At 34.1% G+C, this 24,320-nt stretch overlaps 1 protein-coding gene across 4 annotated transcripts in view; it reads right to left on the reverse strand.

The window, feature by feature from the left end:
- The window catches only part of LOC119677549 (cholesterol 7-desaturase), a 26,702-nt gene extending 2,774 nt beyond the window's left edge, over positions 1-23,928 (reverse strand). Inside the window, exons 1-2 of one of the 4 annotated variants that reach the window (XM_038088936.1) lie at positions 23,893-23,928; positions 123-288 (exon numbers count right to left, since the gene is read on the reverse strand). In XM_038088936.1, coding sequence (XP_037944864.1) covers positions 123-251 — 129 coding nt within the window. In that variant the 5' untranslated portion in view covers positions 252-288; positions 23,893-23,928. Of the gene's footprint in view, positions 1-122; positions 289-463; positions 598-17,033; positions 17,119-23,892 lie in introns of those variants that run through there. The other 3 variants (XM_038088935.1, XM_038088934.1, XM_038088937.1) reach the window with 3 other exon arrangements.
- Positions 23,929-24,320: the final 392 nt, after the last annotated feature.

A 24,320-nucleotide genomic window follows, 5' to 3' on the forward strand; every position in this document is an offset into this window, starting at 1 on the left:
TAAAATCATATTATTTAAAGTAAAATGAAATATAACGGACACAATGTATTTTATAATTATGTGTAATTATGTGATATCAAAACTTATTAGATTAGTCAATTTGTTAACTTACTTCTACTTACCTTTACCCAATTGCTAGGGACATAATACATCCAGTGAATGATTTTGGCAACTAATAATGTAACAACTGCCAATGTAATTTGAACAAATATATTTTCGAATACTGCTATTTTATGTGTTATCGGCTCCATATTTAACAGTACACCTAACTGTTCAGATCGGTACCTACTGCAATTATAAATAATTCTTTTAAAGCATATCAAACAGTATTATATATATATTTTATTTATCAATTTAAATGTGTATGACAAGTGGCAAAATATTAGTGTGGATGTTTTAGAAATTTAAAAATTGAAATTGAAATTTAAAAACTTGAGAGTAATCTATCTATTTCAGCTCTTACTAAACACAATGCAATCAAAATTAGTTTAGAAAACTTTTTCTTAACAAACAAAATTTCTGTATCGGTTAAGTTTACGACGTGTGTTACTCAAATTCCATAATATAATCTTCTTAGTTGTTAATTCTTCTAAAAATGACTAAATCTTCAACAACAGTGCCTCATATATACACACTAACAGGCTTACCAATACATACATCACAAAATATACATCACATTTAAAGCACAAATTCAGATCAATTTTTATAAAAATAGTTTAAATTCAACGGTATAAATTATTTTTAACTGAAAGTGAGCTCTTATTTTACGTAAACGCATACAGTAATAAATTTAAACGTTCCTGATCTGATGTACGTATCTGTTGAGAAAAACTGAATAATTTGATAAAGGTGAGTCTTAAAAATTTAAATTGTTAATTTGGGCTTTTAAATTGTATTTGTAACTAAAATGGAAAACAATACAGAAAAAGATAAAAAATTTTCAAAAAAAAGACAATAAATTTTATCAAAAAATTTTACAATAACTTAATCGAAACAGTTGGTTTAAAGCGAATACACAATTAAAACTTGAATATTATATTATTCAATTAAATAGTTGAAAATTTTAGATGAAGCTTAGTAAAATATCAAAAAATATTTTAAATATAAAATATCACGTAAACGTCGTCCGGACACCATATTTGCTTAAACCCGTATAAAAGCACAATTTCAGTTTCTCACCTCTTTCCGATGGGATAATATAATGTACTGCAGATTTGAAAATGCCCCGCATGCAGGAATTTACTATGTTCCTGCAGTATACATATAAGTAGGAACTTATAACATATATTAGAAACTTTAAAAATATAATTTATTACTTTTAATAGCATACATATTTTCTTGATGAAATCAATTAAGTTTCTAAGGTTCATGTCTGCGAACCTTGTAGGATCTACAATCGTATATTGCTGCGTTCTTTAACTATATTATTTCTTGAATCTATATTATATAAAACTAAAATAATTATTCAAGTCTAAATAACAACAATTAATTAATTGCAATATTAACATAACCATATTAGTATCATATTTTTTTTTTTTGTGAGGAGGAGGTGCAAAGCTGTCTGCACCATCAGACCCACCGTCGTCGGAATGGTGCGGTCGACGACTTAGTCTCTCCCTTTTTGGAGATACTTATTAATCCTAGGAACCTAGAATCCTAGTCTATTTTATGTTGGCATTTCAAGCCTTTTATGGTTTGCCCCCAAACCTTTACTTTTTTAGCACATTTTCTTGCTTTTTGAACTATTTATTTGCCTAATTTCTACTTCTCTTTTCTAGGTCTAATTTGTTCGCTTTGAGCACTTGAATCATATATGACTCTAACGTTCGCCAATTCTCTGGGTTCACTCTCATCTTTTTCAATATATTTTCCGGATTTATTGGTTCAAACACTGCTATTATCTCTTCTCTAAATGCGAGCCACCTATTACAGTAAAAGAAGGTGTGCTCTGCGTTGTCACAGTCTCGTCGCCATAAATGCAATCAAGGAGAGCCGCGTTTCTCATGCAAAAATATTTATTCCCTGTTAGCATCTAAGTGAGATAATAATTTGTGTCTCTTGATTTTCGTTTGACCCAGATGATCATATTTGGCATCAGTCTGGCTGTCCACTTTCCTTGAGTGCTATTGTTTCATCTTTCTTGCCACATTTCGATGGTTTGCTTCCGATATTTTCTTCTCAATTGTTGAGTATAGTAGTCGGTCATTTTCTGGGTATATACCTTTCGATCAAAAAAGAACGAGAGGCCTATTCTTGAATTCTCGCGCTTATCCAATCGGTTCATTTTTTTTTTTCACGGTATCAGTAATAATTAAAGTTTATTTTCGCAATAATTTTTTAAACTTCAGTGACGTTTTCGTCTCTCCTGATCTCGTGGCTTGAAAACAGGGTATTTACAATTTCGTTCATTTTCCCTTCTCCTAGATCACTAGTAATTAGTATCGTAATAATATAACATTATTTAAGTTATTACCGTTTAAAATATTATTAAATATTTTGCTTCTTCTTCAACAAGTTTTAGTTGTATGTCGAGTAATTTTTTACTAAAAGGCCATAATTTATATTCAGTTTTTTATGAACCAACAATTTTTTGTGTTTATAACCTCATTTGGGTTCGTTTAGTCTAAATGTGTTTACGCCTGGTAAGTTTTCTGTCAAAGAAAATTTCTTGATAGGACATAGTATTCGCTTGTGCAATGGCATCATTAATGATGACTGAAGGTCACAAGTTTCTGCGTAAAGTAAATGTGACGTGCGTACTCTGCGTCCAGAACACTTCTCTGAAAATATACCTTAATTTTGTACATTAGGCTTTCGTGCTTTACGAATTTCGTTTGTATAGCTATTTATTTACTCTTTTGTTCAGTGTTTTGTTTGAAAGTCGAATTGGTGTTGTGGAATTATATTGTTTTAAATGAAATAAGGAGAAAGTTTGAAGAAAGTTTCCATAACCTGCTAGATTTCCCTAGTTTTAAATTTAAAAAGCTTAAATGGACCAGTTTGAAGTTAACAACGGTAGCTTAAAATATTGGTTGTTGGGTTCGAATAACAAAAAAACATTACTTAGATGACATGGGTCTAAAATGGATAAAGGCTTAGGAGACGGAATCTATTGCACGGACAAAGGGATTAGTAAATCCTATCACCTCCCGGACTCTACCTCAATGTTTCAGGTAGATGTTTTCGGTATACTGACAGTATGTTCCCTCACTAGGTATATGGACTTTGACAAAGAGGAAGTCTATATTCTTGCTGATAGTCAGGCAGCTATTAAAGCTACGTCAGCAGTCTGTATTTTGACTAAAATAGTGCTTGAATGTAGCCATGTATTAACGTACCTGGTGGCAGGACCAAGCTAACTGTAGTTTAGATTCCCAAAAATTCCAATATAGCAGAAAATTCACTCGCAGATGAACTAGCTAGACTGAATACCTCTTTTACGGAAGCTCATCTGCCAGGTGCAGTGGAAGGCTGATTTATGGCTCCAATGACTACATGCCCAATTTACTCTAAATATAGAACTTATGACGATACATAGAAATATGAAGATACATAGCAAATGAGAAGAATCTAGGTTAATATGTGTTTTAACGGGGCACTGGTCTATACTACCAGGACTTCCCTGTAGTATCTCCTATAGTACATATCTACCGGCACGGCACCAGAGCACCTGTTGTATGTATATTCAGGCTTATTCAGATGAGACTTAAGCTATTTCCAGCTTTAGCATTGGCCAGGCACTCGCATATATCAATGTTTCTGACAGATTTTAATATGACCATTCTTCCACCGTCTATTACGAGTAATTGTGGAATTAAAAAGGTTTTCTTAACTAATTAACGAGAATTTGTTCCTTCTTTCACTTCACCTAACCTAAAAGACATACAAATGCTCTTATAACACTTGATCAAACAAAGTATGACCACATGATATATTTACTTTTTATAACATAGAGCTGACACTATTACGTTTTACTATATTGTTGACATCATCCAAACACCGCCAGTAACCGGCAAATAGAAAACTATTAAGCATAGGCCCATCGAAGATTTTACCGACTCTGAAAATAAATAGTTGCGACGTCTTGTCCAAGAATGTGAGTAAAGCTGGTGTTACACATCAGACTTGGTCCTACAACTTGTCTAACGTCACTTGTTATTACACATCCGACATTATTTTGAATACGCCCCAGCAAAAAAACAACGAATATATTGCAAAATAAAATCATACTGTAACGACACACTTTCTGCCGCTGATGATGCTGAGGTATACTCAGCCGTCGTCCAGGGGTCGTTGCAATATAATTTATTTTATTCCAAATCAAAGACAATTTAGTATATGTGATAACTAATTTATTTATAATTTTAATTCAAAAAAAAAAGAAAAAGAAATGTTACAATGTAAATATTATGATGAATTGTGTTGGCCTCCTATGGAAACTTTCGGGGTTTGGCTAAATGATCTCGGCATTCTACAGCACTTTCGGACAGATGCCGCTCTACTTGGAATTCAAACTTAGATTTTATTTCGGATTACAGAACATCAACCTATTAGTCCAAATGTATAAGTTACCTTGACTTATTACACACTACTGGTTAAGACGTATGAACTACCTTGACGTTTATACGAAGCTACCAGCCAAGACGTATGAACTACCTTGACGTTTATACAAAACTACTAGTCAAGACGTATGAACTACCTTGACGTTTATACAAAACTACTAGTCAAGACGTATGAACTACTTGACGTTTATACAAAACTACTAGTCAAGACGTATGAACTACCTTGACGTTTATACAAAGCTACAAATTTCTAATTCCTTGTTTTCGCAAAGACGTATAACTAATTTCGAGAGTTTTCCAACAAGTGTCCCTGCTTGTACAATGCACGTTTATTTATACTCAAACGACCGAAGCTTTTCCTGTAGCGCATCTGTACATTTGCCGTTGGTATTTTTGATACTTGTTATCTTTTGCTGCTGTTTTTCGCCTGGGTGTGTTTTCGTGTGTTCTTGAATGCGCCGTGCTTTGTTTTTAGTTCAACCAAAGCTTTCATGCTTTGTTTTGTTCACAAACGTGTTTTTTTTATATAGTGCCGGTGTTTAATATTTATATTTATTAATTAAGATTTAAATAAATATTACAAATATTAAAATTATTAATATAAATAATAAATAAGGTGAGTGTATTATATTTATTTGTTTAAATATATTTTATATTCCTTACATTTTCAATGTAATATTAGGTTCATTTGGTGCAGTTACATACATGCGGGGGTGGGTTTATGGTGAGTTATTTAAGTTTTAAATTAACAATAAAAATTAACCAGTTTTCATTGCAGATATCAACTCCACACTAATTGTATGTAGGTTGGAAATTAGTTAAAATTTCCATCCTTACAATACTTGCATTAACCGATGTTTTCATTTCCATTCCTTGAAATATAATGAAATTTTGCATGTATACCGACAAAAATCTGATTGAAACTTGTGATCAAAAAATAACTTTAATTTTTAATTTTAGAATTTCCGCGCTTATCCAATCGGTAATTTTTTTTATTTTCACGCTGGCAACACTATTATACACATTCTGTCAAAATTTAACGCATATCGTACGATTAGTTTTTGTTTGGCGTCTATACAAAGAAGTTGAAAAATTTTCGTGTGGCTATTTTTACCTTATGGCCTCTATGGTCTCAAAACGCATTCCTCGCAATGGCAATTTGAGTCGGGGGAAGAGGAAAAAATTACACGGGGCCATATCTGGAGAGTACGGTGCTTTGTTGATGATATTGGAGGAAAAACTTTTTATTGGCCAGAAACTGCAGCCGAGAAGCGACACTGCAAGCTCTCTAATCGGTTCACAACGATTTTCCAACACGATCTGTTTCGCCGATTCAATGTTTTCTTCAGTAACAGAAGTTGTTGGGCGGCCAGGGATCTCATTATGGTCCAAAGCTTGTACAACCGTCTTTGAACCTTTTAAACCATTCGTATACTCGTGGTTGCGACACACATAAATCACCAAAGGCCTTTTTTAACATTTTTTAACAGTTTCGACACACTTGAATCTTTTTGCAACACAAAATTTGATGCACGCACGTTGTTCTAATCCATTATCCATTTGATCCATTATAAAAATCGCCATATGAAAATTTTTCGACTTTTTGTATAGACGCCAAACAAAAACTAATCGTACGGTTTGCGTTAGACTTTGACAGAATGTGTATAATAGTGTTGCCAGCGCGAAAATAAAAAAAATTTACCGATTGGCTAATGCGTTAAGCAGTCAGATCTTGGTTTTTAAATATTTTAGTTAAGTTATGAACATAAAAAACAAATGTCTAAGTGATATACAAAACAGCCTATGAACTAGTCTTTTTTTAACAAAAGCAATCACAAGTTCAGTGAGTTGTTACCACAACTCACGCGCATGGTGATTAAATCCAGAAATCCCATAAGCAACGAAACAAAACTTCATTTGTTCAAACCGGCAATATGTAAACCATCCAAAGTTAATTAGGGAAGCCTACTAAATATGGTACAGAAAGAAATGGACAATGGGTATTGTGTGACGATTACAGACGATTCAATGCTCAAACAATTTATGATAGTTATTCTACTTCATATATACAAGGTGTTATACATTTTTAGTTGCCTTTTTTTGGCTTTTTAAATATTATTTTAGATAGTAATTTAACGTTAGTTATGACAGTAGTGACAAAAACAGATTCTACGATGTTGTTGTAAATCTTTCAATGAAACGGCTTCAGGTTATCTTAAAAAACCATCAATTATTGTTAAATAATAGCGATATCCCTTATCCATTGGCAATATAATATCGATATCAGCATAATCGAAACGATTGTCTTGCATATTGATTTTAATTCACTTAAAAGCATTATGTCTGTGAAATTTTACTCGTTGACAGAGTAAACAATTTAGAGCCCATTCAACTACATACTTTCCCGTGGAGGGGCAGAACTATTTTTGTTTTATCTGAAGTAAGGTAAATATGTTACTCGGGCGTGCCTTGAATTAAAGCCAAATTTTTTTGACTCAAGGATACTGGCACATATGGACAAATTATTTCCGTAGAAAAATTGCATTACAAGGAATTATGGTCGTTGAAAGCGATTACTTGTGACTTTTCCCTTGCAACAGTATCTTCAGTTTGGGCTTGCCCTAAATTAAAGCCAAATTTTTTTGACTTAATGATACTGGCGCATATGGACAAATTATTCCCGTAAAAACATTGCATTACAAGGAATTATGGTCGTTGAAAGCGATTACTTGTGGCTTTAACGATGTCTCTTTCCCCTTGCAACACTATATTTAGTTTGTGGTCATTTTGTTGTTTCGAAGTAATACGCGGTAGACAACGCTGAAATACGAGAGAGCGCATCTGCAACAACATTGTTATTTCCAGACATGTATAATGGATGTTCAAAATTGTGAGATCTAATTGAGATCTCGAAGTTGCCGCAACGACGATCTTTATAGTTTTTGCTTGAAAGCATATACCAGTGGATTGTAGTCCTTTCTAATGACAAAAACTCGTGCTAGTTATTCCACATAGTATACAGTATAATTTTTTTCTGTCGCTAAAAAATTACACAAAAAAAAAAATGGGAGTGGTATAGAAACACCCTGCTCATGTTGTCCTACAGCTACGCCAATAGCAAATGCCAGCTACCGCATTGGCATTTATACTGAGTTTATATTGACTCAAAATGGTAAACACTGCACGGAAATGATGTCCATGCTCCTGTACAGACGTCGCTGCTATGAAAATCTCATCAATACAGCAATATATGAAATCAAGACCTCTAACAATTTGGTCCATGACGTGTTGGATTGCCTGTGTCGCGTATTTTTGTCCAAAATGCATGTATTGAAATTCAATCAGTCCAAAAGATGTTCACACGGCTGTGTTTTGAATATCGTCCTCTGCCATTGAAATCTGATAATATTCCTTCACCAAATCAAGCGCTGAAATGATCGTTATGCCGTGCAACTTTTCAGTAAAATAATATACATGAGCTATAAAATATCTGACAGGTACCGTTATCGAGACAGGCACCCCAACCTCCACTATTTTTCGCCATCATTTGGAAGAAACTTGACCATGGGGTTTTTATCAGGCGGCAAATACCTTGTTGTAATAAGAGAGTTTTTTCAGCTTTAACACCTTACTTACTTAGTTGGCCATTATAGAAGTGAGTCATCCTTAACCGCGCTAAGTAGCTTGCCTGATTAATTGCTTGCTATAGCCAGTTGAATGTACCGATCGCCTCAAAATCGTTGGTCATCTGCTACTTCCATCGAAATGCAGACGATGGACCCCTGCGGTGAAGGAGTTTAAAATATTCCCGAAGTAAGGCATGCCTGTCGTAAGAGGCGACTAAATTCCCGGTACCACGACGACACTTATGCAGGAAGTGTGCATGGTTATAAGTGACACGGCACTTGCACCCCCCACCAGAGGTGAGTATCTGGTACTACGGGAGTCAATGGACCCGCAGCTTAGGCTGTGCTGACCAGTTGAGGTTGGACTCGTAATGGCTGTGGTTAATACCCAAATTGACGCGGAAAGAATGTGCAGTTAAATGTTTGCATTCGGCGTGGAGTTGCGTATGCACTACCGGGTACTACAACCCACATTGTAGTAGAGGTTTGGTATAGGCCTCGCATCGTCCCAAGATGGAAGGTATGTTGTGCATGCATCTCGTCATTTGGTACCGGCGGAATTACTAAGATGATTCCAAAGCGGCATTGATTGATGCCTTGTATCAATACATTGTGTTTTTGAACACCGTTGAGTTAGGCCTCCAAGGCATAGAACGCATAGAATCGAATCAAATACCTTTCTAACCGAAACACTTTCATCCATTCGCTCGACATGATCAAGCCAGCGAAGTCGCTAAATTATTATGCATTTGATACTCGTCACCAATGCGTCTTCCGAAAAATTTTTCTTTCGAATGCTCCTAACGCCTTCTCATCACTGTCGGTAATTCTCCAAGCTTCTGCACCATATAGCAGGACAGACATGATAAGAGGTTTGTAGAGCATGATTTTTGTTTGTCGAGAGAGGGCTTCATTTCTTGATTGGCTACTTAACCCGAAGTAACATCTGTTGGCAAGAGTGATTCTTCGTTGAATCTCTAGGCTGACGTTATTTTTGGTATTTACATTAGTTCCTAAATAAACAAAGCCTCTCACAGCTTCGAACTTTTAATTATCAACAGCGACGTTCAGTAAATTTGTTTGTTGACAGAAAAAAATTTTTTTGTCCTCATTTACCACAAGAGCCATTTTCTTTGCTTGTTGGAAAATGACGCACTGACGACGCGGGTGTTCAAGCCAATGATATCAATATCTTCGGCATACGCAAGCAGCATTACACTTTTGTGGAATATTGAACAAATACAGTTTAAATCTGCTGCTCGAAGTATCGTGTCAAACATTAGATTAAAGTACTCACACGACAAGGAATCACCTGAATCCTCGTTTGGTGTCAAACGGCTCGGAGAGGTTCTTTCCGAATCTAGCGGAGCTGGTGACGTTGCTCAACATCACTTTACATAGCCGTGTAAATTTTGCTGGGATACCAAATTCAGATATAGCGGCATAAAGAGTGCTTTTAGTCGTAGTGTCAAAAGAAGCTTTGAAATCGACAAATAGGTGGTGTGTATCGATTGTTTTTCTTGAGTCTTCTCCAGGATTTGATGCACTTTCAATATCTGGTGTAGGATAGCTTTGTCAGGTCTGAAGTCATACTGATAAGATCGAACCAGTTTGTTGACAATTGGCTTCAATCTTCCACATATCAAGTTTCACAGAACCTTATATGCGCTACTTAAAAGACTGATCCCGCGATAGTTTGTAAAATTTGTAGGATCACCTTTTTTTTTGATTGAGCAAAGCACACTTAAATTCAAATCGTTTAGCATGCATATGTTGCGAATTAGCTGTAGTATGCATTTTAATAACTCTTTGCCACCAGCTTTAAACAGCTCAGCCAGTAAATCATTGGTGCCTGCAGCTTTGTTGTTTTTGAGTCGCATCATAACTGTTCTAACTTCATTATGATCAGGAGGCAGGAGGACTATTTCATCGTCAAGGATTGTAAATTCAGGATCATCTTCGCTTTATACTTTAGACATCTATCACTAGAATACCATTTTCATCTTTGCACCATATGTCAGGCTTTTGATTTTTTGGCAGAATTTTTGAGCCATATTCCTGTCGCCCAGCTTCTTTATACTTACGTCTTTCTGCTTCTTTCTTTTTTTGCCTGACGTCCCTCTTCCCTTCTCTTTTGCCGATATCGTTCTTTAGCAGCGAGCATCACAACTGACCGCAGGGTGGCTGAATGCTGTGTCTTTCTCTGCGGTAGTAGCACGACAGTCTTGGTTGTACTAGCTGTTTCTTTGCCTACGGTGATAGCCAATTACATTTTCTGCGTCGGTACGCATAGGGTTGCGTCCATGCTGCTCATATATTGGATTCTTCAGATTAATTTTCCAGATACTAGGAGAGTTTAGTAACGAAGCCTTTAGGTGTCTGTTGTGATTGCAGCCTTTCGACGTCTAGCTTTCGCTGTTACTATTCATGTACTTGAACATCACACATAAACGTGTGCGAATTTTTGGTGCACCAAAATAATGATCCCAGTTGATTTTGGCTCCTCGAATGCTACGTACATCAAAGACACTAGAAGCATGCCTTCATCGATCACAACGTGATCAATTTGAAGTCTTGTGTTTTAATAAGGTAAAAGCCATGTTACCATATCGATGTTGAGATTCTGGTACTACTAACAACCATGTTTCTGACCGCAGCGAAATCAATCAGTCTTCTTCCATTATCAGATGTTTTTGTATTAAGGCTTAACTTTCCGACAGTAGCACCAAAGATACTTTCTTTACCCTCCTTTGCGCTGAATCGTTGTAAGAGATCGATTTTGATGTCATGATAGAGTCAGCGATCATATGCTTGTTCAAGCTGTTCATAGAAAGTTTCTTTGGTGTCGGCATCTTTATCTTTCGCCGGGCATTTGCACAAATAAGATTTATATAGAAAAATTTTTTTCCAGATAGCCTTCTAGGACGATCGTAAACAATGTTACCTAATATTTCAATCTGGTATAAAACATGATTAGAAAAGTGATTTTCTCAAAATTGGTCGTGTGATGTCAACAAATTATTAAAATTGACTGTGTCATCTGCTGTAACTATGGTTAACGGCGGAGTAGTCGAAAGTTTATCTCGTGTGTTAATCTTTGTCGTCTTGTTTATAAGTTCTTTGTATCTAAGATCAACTATCAAATGAAAATGATTGAAATCAGCACCAATAATAACAACTTCAACATTTGTGATGATGATTGCCGCGATGATGATCGCGTCGAAGGCCCTTTATCAGCGCTCCCGATCTTGGGGATCCCGCATTATGTTGCTTAGCCTGCAGAAGCAGCGTTTCTCCACGCCGCTTTTTTAATTTTTACCTTGACTCTTTTTTTTTCGCTATTATAGATTTCTGCGAGAAATTGTTCCTCGTTTCAACCATCGTCGCCGCGGCATATCGTCTGTCGAGTTTCGTCATTTCATGCAGGAGTTCGATCCAGTCGATCGAACTGCCTCCAATCTTGTCTCTTAGTCTCTCGAAAGCATCCATCTGAGTTCCTGCTACAGGATCAGCTGGAGTGGTGTTAGCTGAGGTCGTCAGTGACGGGATATCCTCGTTTCGAATCTCCGGAACGGACTCAGCAGTAATACTGGTTTCATTCCAAAATGCTGTTGTTGTTTTTTCTTTGGATTTTCCATTTTATTGGGTCCCAATACGAGTTCGTTATCTTTTTGCCGAAAATGCAGTCTTCTGTAACCCCATAGTTGTCTATGCAAGCGAGAGTTGACGTACTTCCGTATAAGACAGTACATATGCGTCTGCATCGCCATCAATACCAATTGTCGACAAAAAGAGCGTTTCTTGAGACCTGCCTGGGTTTGAATGGGACGGAGACAGGAGTGCCATTAGCTCAGTAGTCATTTCCGTAGAATGTCACTTCTAAGTACTGAGTCCCAGAATGGCACTTCTGCCAGCCTACCGGCAGTCTATTGGTTCCGTATATCAAATTGTTGTTCAGGAAGTACATCTGGTCCATCATCTCTGTAGACTAGATCCACAGTCGCCGATCTCTTTAGTTCACCTGATGGGTGTCATCAGCCTTATCCAGGCGCCACCGCATGGAATTAAAAATTGACTTGATGTTTTCAATTAACAAGGCAATCATTAAATAGAAAGCGGTCAGGAAACGTTGCTTTGCTCGAACACACCCTTTGCTGTCCCTGTTAAACAGCTCATTATGTAAATCATTATGTAAAGTACTGCATACAGTTACACAGGTTGTGCCAACAGCATTTTGTCAGCTAATTTTGCCAGTTTGTTTAGATTGTCTTCTTCCTAAGTTGTCAATACAGATTGGATCGACTGGGAGAGTTTTAGTTTAAACATTATATTTGCAAAGTGTGAATTTTTTTAATTTATTGTATTTTATTCGCAAATAAAATTCTTAACATCTTGTATTTATAAAAAACTTCGCTTTGTTTATAAACAAACTTAAACTTCTCAATAATTGTAGTCTATTGTAATAAAAGATGATTAAAAATATGCCTAAGCTTGTAGCAAAATACTTTTACCTTGCTATTAAAAAGGTGTAGTTGAGATTACCTTCACGTGGTCCACCCTGATTAATGCCAAATGATGTATACTCACTCCATTGCTGTCCTTTTCATAGGCTCCAGCATCCTCTGATTTGCTGACTGATTGCATTGAGCTGCTAGATACAGGTTTCTAGACCTAGCTGTTTTCTGGCACGATATCACCGGGGCGACACTAACGAGTAAACGGCTCCAGGCAAATACTGCGGTTGCCTCCATCTCGTTAAAATCCTTGCAGGCCTCAAAGTACGTTCTGCACTCGTCACCATTAAATTAGTAGTGTAGGATCGGTTGAAGTTTGATTCCCGATTAGCACTGGTCTAACTCGTTCACTCCCGTTGAATGGTTGTGTTTGTGCACCGTTTTTCTAGTTAGGGCTTAGTTAAAATTAATATTTATGCATATTATAAATATATTATATTCCATTCACAATCCGTACTGTTGCATGACGTACAATAGACTTTCTATCCACTCTGAACAGTCTGGCTAGTTACCAGATGAAACGCGTCAGTGGAAACATGACGTACACATATGATGTTAAGGCATCAAATCCCATGAATGTAGACATCCCAAGACTGTATCATAATCATGTTAGACATATTTATATTGCTATATTGTTCTAATGAGTGTACACTAATTATAAACAAGCTTAGAATAGGTGTTACTGATAAATAGTTGTTATTGGAATTATATTGTTAGTATGTAGGGTACATTAATCCATCAATAGATGGAGTACTGATAGTAATTATGTATATGCTGGCAATGAGGTTTTATTGCCCCGTAAATTTGGTGATTATCCGTGAGGATTGGCGCAAGCATTGTAGAGGTAACAAATGTCATTTCTGCTAATTCGGTTTGAGATTTGAGTACTTGTCTTATAATGTTTGATTCCAATGAACATTTAACACCAATAACAATACCGATACCAATAACATGAAACCCAAACCCTAAGGGGTGTTCAAATCTGTTTAGACAGCGATCACTAGTAATCGTCTTACAACCTCTGGTGCCGTTGACATTAAGTGGAACAAATCTTCACACAGAGCAGACACCAAAAGAACTCCACTTAATTTCTTTATTATGTTGATAGCCTGTTCAGATCAACCCTCTGCAGATCTCTAAAAATAGATCTTTAGAAATAGATGAACGAGTGTTTTGAATAAAATTCCACAACGTCATAGGTGCAAAGACGATTTCCAAACCAGTCCGCAACAGCCCTCAGTGGCTGCCACATTTAAACCAGTTTTCGACAACATTTAACTGTTTAAATTCTCTTCAAATTGTTGCAGCATACGTAACGCACGATCACGAAACCTCACCACTACAGGACTGTAGGAGCTTCTGGTAACATAGGCTAACAGCAAACGAATTTCGGTCATCATCGAAGAAATTGGTCATCGTTCTTCTTCGAAATTGACATACGGCACGCGATCATACTAAATTAGGCTTTGCCAGTCCATGTCTCAATTAACTACATTGGATCTAACCGAAACCTTTATCTGAGTTTCAAATTTCTTATACATTGCAAGTAAGACTGGATTTTAGACAAAGTGGTGTTTGGTAATACGGTAGACATTTACATATAAGGCTCCAAAATAACGAGTCAACTGTAGCATATTTGCCAGTAAACTGCGGCTTAGCTGTTAGTTGAATTGGCAATGCACCACGTAGTAAAATAAATTCTACACAACAAATTCCATTAATATCCATTAAATCTTGGGTAAATACTAATGCTACATCCCTAATAATGCGAGAATATTGTGCTTCTCTTGACGTGTTGGCTATGCGAGTCAATCTCCTACTCAGAAGGGTATCTAAACCTAGAGACATCTCGAATAACTATAGGGTGAATGAGCATGTCGAGGGAGGCACTCTGGTTCCTAGCATTCATTTTTCAGATATTGGCGTCCCACAAAAATATCTGAGCACAGCAACAACATTGAGTAGATGATTACAGCGCAATCAATCTCAAAATTGACCTGTTCCAAACTGGTCAAAAAACGTACTAGCCAGCTGTTTTAACTTCACCTACTTAGATTAAATTCAACACTACGGTATTGGTGCTGACGCGTTACTGCATACCAGAAAGATATGCTACGAAACTAGGTGTACCCTATTAAGACCTTTGTCATGGTTGTGACTCTGCGGATGAGGAGGAAACTGTACTCCACTTTAAATGTTAGTCTCCATCATTGGTTACGAAAAAACTTAAAATTTTTGGGGCTCCTTTTCTTGCCGACCTGACTAAACCGTCATCTTGCAAAATTAGGAACTTTAGGAAAATTAGGAAAATTAGAAATTGGTTCACTGTCAGGTGGGCTTTGGGTATAAGATCACCACTCCAACCTCTAACCAATCTTAACTTACTATTAAGGTTATTGTTCCTATTGAGGGATTTTTTATGGAATTCATGCCTCAATGTGGAAGATGAAGTTGGGTTTAGGAGTGAACACAACTTCGCTATAGCTTGTAATTAAATCGGATCATATAGAAAATAAGCCATTAATTTCATGCAAAAATAATAGATTTCTTTTTACTACACTTAATATTATTAATTTTATTGTGACATTATAAATTCCTTTATAATTACTTCTTATTCTAAATTAGAAATCAGTTACAACTTATAAATTTTAATTATTAAATACTATTTTCAAAATAATAATTTGAAAAATAGACAAGCAAAAAATAACACGAAATAACCCTCAACGCTCTTATACTTTGAAGACAAAACTTTCTTTACAATCCTTTTTTATGTTTGCGTTTTTTTTTTTCAATTAACGCATAATACATGTATGTATCAGGCTTAATTGAAATGGATAACTATGAAATAACCCAGCACTTAGGTTGAGTGGACTAAACATCACAAATACAAATATCGCCGAAAACACTTTCAGCTCAATGTCCTTAAATGTGAAAAATAAAATTTTGTAGTTTTATGTTTAAGTTATAATGGTGATCCTAAGGATCCACCTTTAGTTATTCACCAATTGTTTCACCGTAAAAATTTGGCTCAATGGCCTTAAATGTGAAAAATATAATTTTGTACTTTTATGTTTAAGTTATAATGGTGATCTTAAGGCTCCACTTATAGTTATTCACCAATTGTATCTAGAGCCATTAATATAACTTAAAATGGCTAAAAGGTAAGCTCTTTTAGCTGACTAAAACTTTATAAAAACTTTGTTTGTTAAATCTAGAAACTTGATGCTTAAAATAATATAAATTAATAATTGCAAAAATGATAAGATTTTATTTTATATAAAGTACTTTTTGAAACGATGTGCTAAAAAAAAGTCATCAAAAATAAATAAATAAAAAAATACTTTATATGTAAAAAAGATATAAATTAAAAATTATAATTATTGATTAAAATAAAAATCTGCTAAAAAAAACAATTATTCTATTATTCTTATTCTAGATCAATTTTTTTTAAAATAAAATATTGTTTAGCATGCATATTAGATAATAACAATTAAACGTAACGGCAGTTACTCATCACAAAAAATAAAACCTTAAAAAAATTAATTCATTCAAATGCATTTACATCAAAATTATCTTATGCAAAAATAAAGTCATATACACTGAACTAAATGAATTGCTGAATCATTATGAAGAATTAAGCTAAAACAGACAACTGAACTAGATCAAATTATTAATTAAAAAGATTGATATACATTAACTAATTCAGTAGTACTTTATGTGAATTGATTCGCTTCGGAATACTCAGTCATTAGCATTAGCTTAAATTTCCGAATAAACTGAAAACAATTTTTCGTATCTTCTAAAAAGCATTTTATTTAAATATATGTATACATTTTAAAGATACGTTCGATATGTTTAATTTATTTTTTCGAGGTTTTTTGAGGCTATGCACATCTTTAAATAAAGGAAACGGTTTTTATCATAACTTATACCTATCTTGAAAATAAAGTTTTGCAATTTGCAAGTGTTTACTGAAATATGAGTCACGCCGCGATCAATTATACACATTATATATTTATGCAAACTAAAAGCTATATGAGTACAATAGAACATCTCGCATATAGTGTATTATATATATATTTTAAAAATAAGGTTACACTTATACACAACTGCCCCATTAATATCTATTGCTAATATTTTGCATATAATATTTATAAAAAAATACAAAAAAGTACATACCAAGTTTAATTTTCACTTTTCATTAATGAAAAATATTATTTTTAAAAATAACACATTTTATATAAAACAAAATAGAAGTACGTATATATGTATGAAATTAGTTTCTTGAGATTCGATTTCTACCAATATGTAACAAATTAATTTATTAATACCTTAAAATGTTATGATTTCGTTGAGGTTACCGAATGCGGATATTTATAGGATTATTTTTGACACTGAATAGTAAACGTCTTTTGCCTTTTGCGAACGTTGTAGAAATACTATTTGAAGAACTTAATGTTTACATATAGAACTATGCATATCGCCTAATAATTTTATCGCTGTTTTAACATGTTATGTGTGATAAACAAAACAGCAATAGTTTTGTACATTAATGTACATAGATTTTTTTCAATGGCAATAATAAGTAAATATCGTGTTGTATTACGAATAACTTATCTCTTACGTATTTAATATCTGCCGTTCAATCAAATGTTTTAAATATATACAAAAAGTTATGCATGCATACATATGTATAATCATTAGAATAGACATTTTTACGTATAACAATTATTTCAAAAAATCATTAAGTTCATCATAGCGTTTGTAACGCCATAATAATTAACTTGATAAATTTTTATGATCAGTACAAGGGATAAAATTTTGATTTATCCTGGCGTATATCATTTAAAATATTGTCATATATTTGACAAAAATTAGCTTATTAAAATCAAAACTAATCATTTTACATTAAAAAGACAGTTTTCTAAATTTTTGTTGTTAATTTTTCAAAATAATTTCCATTAAGACTAGGTTAGGTTATACCGGCGATTCCTTGTGGATCCACTAAGGCCTATTGTCCCATTGTTTTACCGTATATAGGAAAAACTCATGTTTTAAAATCTAAAACCTACCGTTGGCGAAACATAAATGCTATTTAGTGTCAGATTCTGTAATTGGTCAAGGTCCTCAAGAAAGGTGGCTCCTAGAGTATTAAGTCGCTGCCGTCCATGAACTGGGAAAAAACATAGTAGATAAGAGGCACTCTCATCGTCTTCCCCGCAGCTGCGACAGGTTTGATTAAAAGGGAGACTTAATATTCTAACATCGTTCCTTAGTTTACAGTGACCTGTACGTAAACATACCAAAAACCCGATATCTCTACAAGGCATCTCAATGAGATATCTTCACCTGCATATCGTTGAGTCTTCAAATCTAATTTTCATTTAACTTCATACATTTTTCTAAATAATATTTTAACTTGATACGATGCACTTTAAATAGTGCATCAAAATTTTAACTTTGGATGTAAAAAATAACATAATGAGTGAGCGTGCGAATTTTGGGAATGAGCGTAAAATTTGTTGATCGACTACTTTTAAAAAGGCAAGATCATTAATAAAAAGAGACCTAAATGGCCCAACTAGTGAGTATGAAGGAGGAAATCGCGAAACTATGACTCCATATGGAACAAAAAAAACTCTCCTGTACCAAGACAATGCTAAATTGGCCAAGTTGCACAAATTATACTTTGATTATTACCTGTTAACAAACTTAAAAAAAGTATTCCAGAGAAGGAGTCATCGCCGAAATTGAGGCATATTTTAAAGGCAAATATGAAAAATTCTGTCTATAGTGGAATCGAAATATTACAGAAATGCTGGGATAATTGTAGTACTCTAGAAGTCGACTACGTTAATGAATAAATGGATCCTACGAACTTATCAACCAATATATTAGTAACTAGGGTCAAAAATTAATAAATATGAAGGATGGTGAATCAACTCGAAACGCATTCCTAACATTGGTAAAGTGCATTGTCTATGCAAGATCAAAGTATTTATAAATAGGGATATTTTTTGGTAATTATAATGCCAATTTATTCAGTATTGTTACATAGAATGCTTTTGTTATTATGTGATCCTTTGGAAAAAAAATCAACTAGAAATATGCGCTGACAACATCAAAAAATATCTGCTAAAAATGTTTGCTATAGGCGGACTTTCTTGAAAATATTATTTTATTTGTTTTTTGATTACTGAAGCATAATGATAAAACTATTTTATATCGGTTGTAATGAATTTGCGTAATAAGGCCGCCTAGTTTAACGTAAACCACTTTGCTTTTTCAAATCCAATTAATGGCTCAAAAATTTCCCTTAACATTGATATAATCATCTAATCAAGCTCTTGAAATATTTAAGTAATTGCGCTATTGAAGCAAAGTCAGCAAACCTGGTATGTAAAGTGTGGAAAACTTTCTTTTCTACTGAAATCTTTTTATTTATTTTATTTTATCTTCATAAAATAATTTCTAAATACTTCAAGTGGAACAGCTTTAGCCTCAACAATCTCTCTAACAGTCGCCTAAGACTGTCATCCAACACCATTTGGTATGTTTTTCTTTTGCTTAATAGTGGCGGCAAATTTGACAGTTCATTACTGTTTTTCCTTTGTTTTTTATTCTCTCCTCAAACTATTATCTTATCACATTTCTGTATGGATTTTGTATGGAAATTGCGATTAATTTCTAAACATTTTTCAATTTTAAATTGTATTAAATGCCATAGTGAAAACACATTGCTAATATATATAAAATTCTCAGAAATAAAATTGAATTTTATAAAATCCCAATCATTATTTATTAACACATGAAGGGCATTTACGTTTCCGGAATGCCAAATTTAAATGTTTTATATACTTTATTATTTTTTTTTGTTTGAAATTACTGGTAGACTACATACCTATGTATCGAGGAAGTGTCGTCTCAATTTAAGAATGATTTTTAAATTTTATTCTAATTATTGTAGTTTTACTTATTTTTTTAATAACTTTAAATAGCATAATCTCTATAAGAAGCATATATTTTATTTATGTTATTGCAACGAATTTGCATATCACCGCTTATTATTCATTCAGGCCGTTTGAAAAAATGTTCTATAGTTTTTGAAGATATTTTTTTTATTACCTGAGTACATCATAGTAGATATTTGTATATATCTATATAAAAATTTCTCCTCTTTGCCTAACTTAACGTTGTCTACTGATTTTTAATTTTGTGTTCTTGATTTGCATTATTGCCGATATTGTGTTGGTAATTTTTTATTTTTTTTGTCACATGATGTTAAAATATATAGTTTTTGTTAATTATTAAACATCTTCATATATTACAACGGCCATGCTACTAATTTTTGTAAATTGTTTATAAAAACTATAAAACACTAAAAGAAAATGTTAATAAGAGCTAAGTCATGTCTTTCAATTATTTCGTTTATCTATTTAGATAACATTGAAAATACTGGTATATTAATAAGTATGGTGTATAATTTTTAGCTATAAGTAAAGTAAAACAATGTTAATTTTCTAATTTTCTAGTTTAGATTAAATATATTGCACCTTTGATTAATTATGCTTAGTCTTCATAAAAGTTTAGAAGAGCAGAGGTTGTTTTTTATAGTAGTGTTATCAAGTTTAGAAGAGGAGAAGGTGTTTTTCATACTTTTCATACAAGTATTATCAAAAAGCATTTCGATGATGAATCATTGAGTAATTGGTAGGTTTTAAATATATATTAAATATATATGTATTCCATTCCATTATGAGTCATTATTGTCATCAACATACCTTATTACTAAATTCCTAATGTTACCACAAAAAACAAATAGAAAAATTTTGGCATAAAAAAATTTAATTACATGCATAGGTATTTTTAATGTGTTAATTTACCTATTTCAATAGCTGCCAATTGATTTAAATTATAATCCTTTTTATATCTAATTTCTTCCTGGAATTTTTTCCAAGGAACGATTAATCTTAAGAAATGTCTTTACTTCTAAAATATGATATGTTGATTGCATATTTTTTGTATAATAATGATATATTACTATATTACTAGACACGTGAAACTTAATGTTGTTATAATAAACCGCTGGGACCTGTAAACAGATAACTTGAAAGGATAAACAAGACGATTACAAGGGTAGGGAAGTAGGTGGTTAGTGGTTAAGGGGATATGAAGGGAGGAAAGAAGATGGGGAGGATTCGGTGGGTGGGGGGGGACATAATTGAACGTTAGCCTGGATCCAGGCGAAGAAACATGACTACTTCAATGTGGTGTGTCCAAAGGTCAATTAGACAGATGTTTGTATGTGTAGTAGGAAGGACAGGAGAATAAATGGGCGACATAATGGGAAGCTGCAGTTATGGCAACTAACTGTTTATGCGTGACAAGTAACTGTTTAGCACTCGGCTATATCCTGATCTCAATTGAGCTTATACAGTTTTTACTGCACGGAGCAGATGTCGTTCTTCTAGGGAAATATCGGGCGAAGTCCTATTGAGAATCTTGTTGTCAGACAACCTTGGTCTTGTAGAGGATACTGCATCTGTGTGAAGGGCTGTAAATCTATGTTTATATTCGACTTCACTGATTTTAGCTCTATTGTAAAGGATTTCGATATATCTAGGATAAAAAGGGAGCGATCGACGAATGTGTCTGAAAGGGAGGGCTCTACTAGCCATTCTGATGTCCATTTGTGTGGCACGCAAGGAGGTATTGCTTGGACAGCAGTTGATTATGTTTCTTTACAAGAAACATTTTCGATTCTGCATGAAGGTGGTCAGCTTACATCATGCGATGGCAACCAATTGCAATCTGTAATGCCGTGTTTTGATATGATTGGATATTAATCCTTTGCGCCTCGCAAAGTTGTGGGGTCTATACTGGAGCTGCATAGGTCGCAATAGGATGACCTATTGCTTTGTATGTGGCCAGTAGATTTTCCCTATCTTTGCCCCATGAACAATCTGCGAGGGCTTTTAACACATTATTACGAGACTTCAACCGGCCACACATAGCAAATGCGTGTGCAAAAAAGGTCAGCACACTGTCAAGTACGACACCCAGGATTTATTTCATAGGTGAAGATTTCTTTCATCCAAAAATGATGCCAAAGATGGAAGATATGCATTTAGCAGTTAGTTAGAATTGTGCAGTCTTTTGCACAAGTTCCAAAAACGATCGGATCTACGTCCCAGAGCCACTCGTCGGCATCGACGACCAAGTGCCGTTCAACATCTCCCAAAAGGACTTCACAAGCAGGTATGTGTTTGTTGGCATATGAAATTTAATAAATTATTTTAGATGGTACTAGTTATTGCTTTTGGAATTTTGTAGAAATTTATCTAGACATTGCTATATAAGCTTTTTTTAAACAACTACTTTTATATATACCAGTATTTATATTTTAAGGTCTTGAACTTCTTTTTAAGCATATGTAACATTGAATGTTAAGAACATACGCTGGTTGAGCTTCAAAACCAGCGCTTGAATGATGATTTTTTGTATCGAATTTTTTCATTGATAGCGCGCAGTTTTCAGAAACATCATATGTTGTGGACTACCAATTTAGTATACAATAATGAGTTACTAACTTCCACTTATTGTCATTTACATTAATGTTCTTGTAAACTGGCCAAAAGTCATAGCGATGTTTACTGGTATATTTGTTTATCTCTTTTATATACAGATATATCTATCTTTAAAATTAATTTTCAAGATTTGATAAATGGTGTAGTTTCGTACGTATTATGAAGCTTTGACTGTTTAAGTGTTTATGATGGGTACCTATGTAGTATTTAATCATTTTACGCCAAAACGTTTTATTGGATATGCCCGACGAGGTTTAAGCATGACATTGTACCACAAATCCTTGTTTTCAAAATTAATTACGAATTAAAATTCGAATTAATATGATTTGTCCAGGTAATTGTGTAGTCTAAATAGATTGGCGTGTTCGCCCTAGTATTTGACTTTAATAGCCTTACTTATCTTAATTTTATCTTTACCTGGAGATATTGGTATGTTTAAGCTGAAGTTTTACCACTTATTACAATTGTTGAGTTATCTGCAATGTAATATTTACGCAATTTGAGATTGATATGACCGCGATCAATATGGTAGAGTGCACCATACAAAACACTCTTCCTTGATTCAGTTGAAGTGGAGGGAGGAACGAATCCTTCTCAATTAGCTAAAAAAGTCATTTTAAATCCATAAATCCCGCTAATAATGGATAGAAGAAGCGTAAGTTAAAACCAGTAAGAAGCATTTATAAAGACGAAAGTCTGGCCAATGCTAATACTGAAGATATCGCTGAGTGCAATAAAGAAGAGGCCCCCAAAAACTTTTGCATAGTTTTGGTTAATCCTGGACATAAACACAGCAAGTGTTCTGGTATTCTATTTTCGAGAGTCGGTAGACAAGCGTTGCAGGAGATACTGCAGGGTAGAGCCTAGATCCGTGCCGTCCTATGATCCAGTGCCATGTAAAGACAGTTATTAACTGTCTGATATCTGATTTGCTTCTGTGTATCTAGTCAGAGATTCTAAATTTGGAATATATTGGAGATGTAGGCATTGTTTTGACTGCAGAAGAAGAGTGCAGAAGCAGAAATAGAGAAGTAGGAACCGTATGGTGAAATACATAACCTTTAAAAGAATATAAAACCAGGGCATCGAACCGGAACCGAAACGAAAACCGAAAAAATCGATATTTTTGCTGGAACGAAAACCGGAACCGAACCGAAAAAAAATATTCGGTTTATTTCGGTTCAGCACCATATAGTTTGGTGTCTGTGCATATATTTCTTCAGTTGTTGGTTTTTTATTTATTTACTTTTATGAAAAATACTTTAAATTGACTACAACTTATTACCATCAATGGGTGTTCCTTTGAAATGTTGGAGTATTCACGATTTAAGCGAATAATGGACCCAATAGTGTCTGCTATAGGCAGTAATTTTTCAGTTAATGCCAAAAATATTAAATTGTTAATACGTGAGACTACTTCTAAAATTATAACTAAAATACGTATAGTTTTAGATAAAAAAATGATTACTTTGAAAGTTGACATAGCTAATCGACTAAATAAATCAGTTTTAGAAATCAATGCACAGTTGGTACTAGACGGTAAAATATATATATGTTTACGTTGGGAATGATGGAATTAAAAGATAAACATACTGGAATTTACCTTGTGATTAAAAAACAACTTTAATTTGTAATTTTTGAATTCATTTAATTTGTAAATTTTTTTCATTTTCAGGCTGGCGACACTATTATTCACATTCTGTCAAAGTTTAATGTATATCGAACGATTAGTTTTTGTTTGGCGTCTATACAAAGATGTCGAAAACCTTATGGCCCCTATGGTTTTAAAACACGTTCCTCGCAATGGCAATTTGAGTCGGGGGAAGAGAAAAGTCACACGGGGCTATATCTGAAGAGTACGGTGCTTGGTTTATGATATTGGTGGAGTTTTTGGCCAAAAACTGCGGCTTTTTTGAATGAAATTCAGCTTTTTTACCACCAGCCTAGAAGCGACGCGTTGAAACCAAAACATCAGTTAAAATGTGTTCGACCGATCCATATGAGATACCCAACAACACTGCAATCTTTCTA

The sequence above is a fragment of the Teleopsis dalmanni genome, chromosome 2 (assembly GCF_002237135.1).
Source record: "Teleopsis dalmanni isolate 2A chromosome 2, ASM223713v2, whole genome shotgun sequence".
Taxonomy (NCBI): Eukaryota; Metazoa; Arthropoda; class Insecta; order Diptera; family Diopsidae; genus Teleopsis; species Teleopsis dalmanni.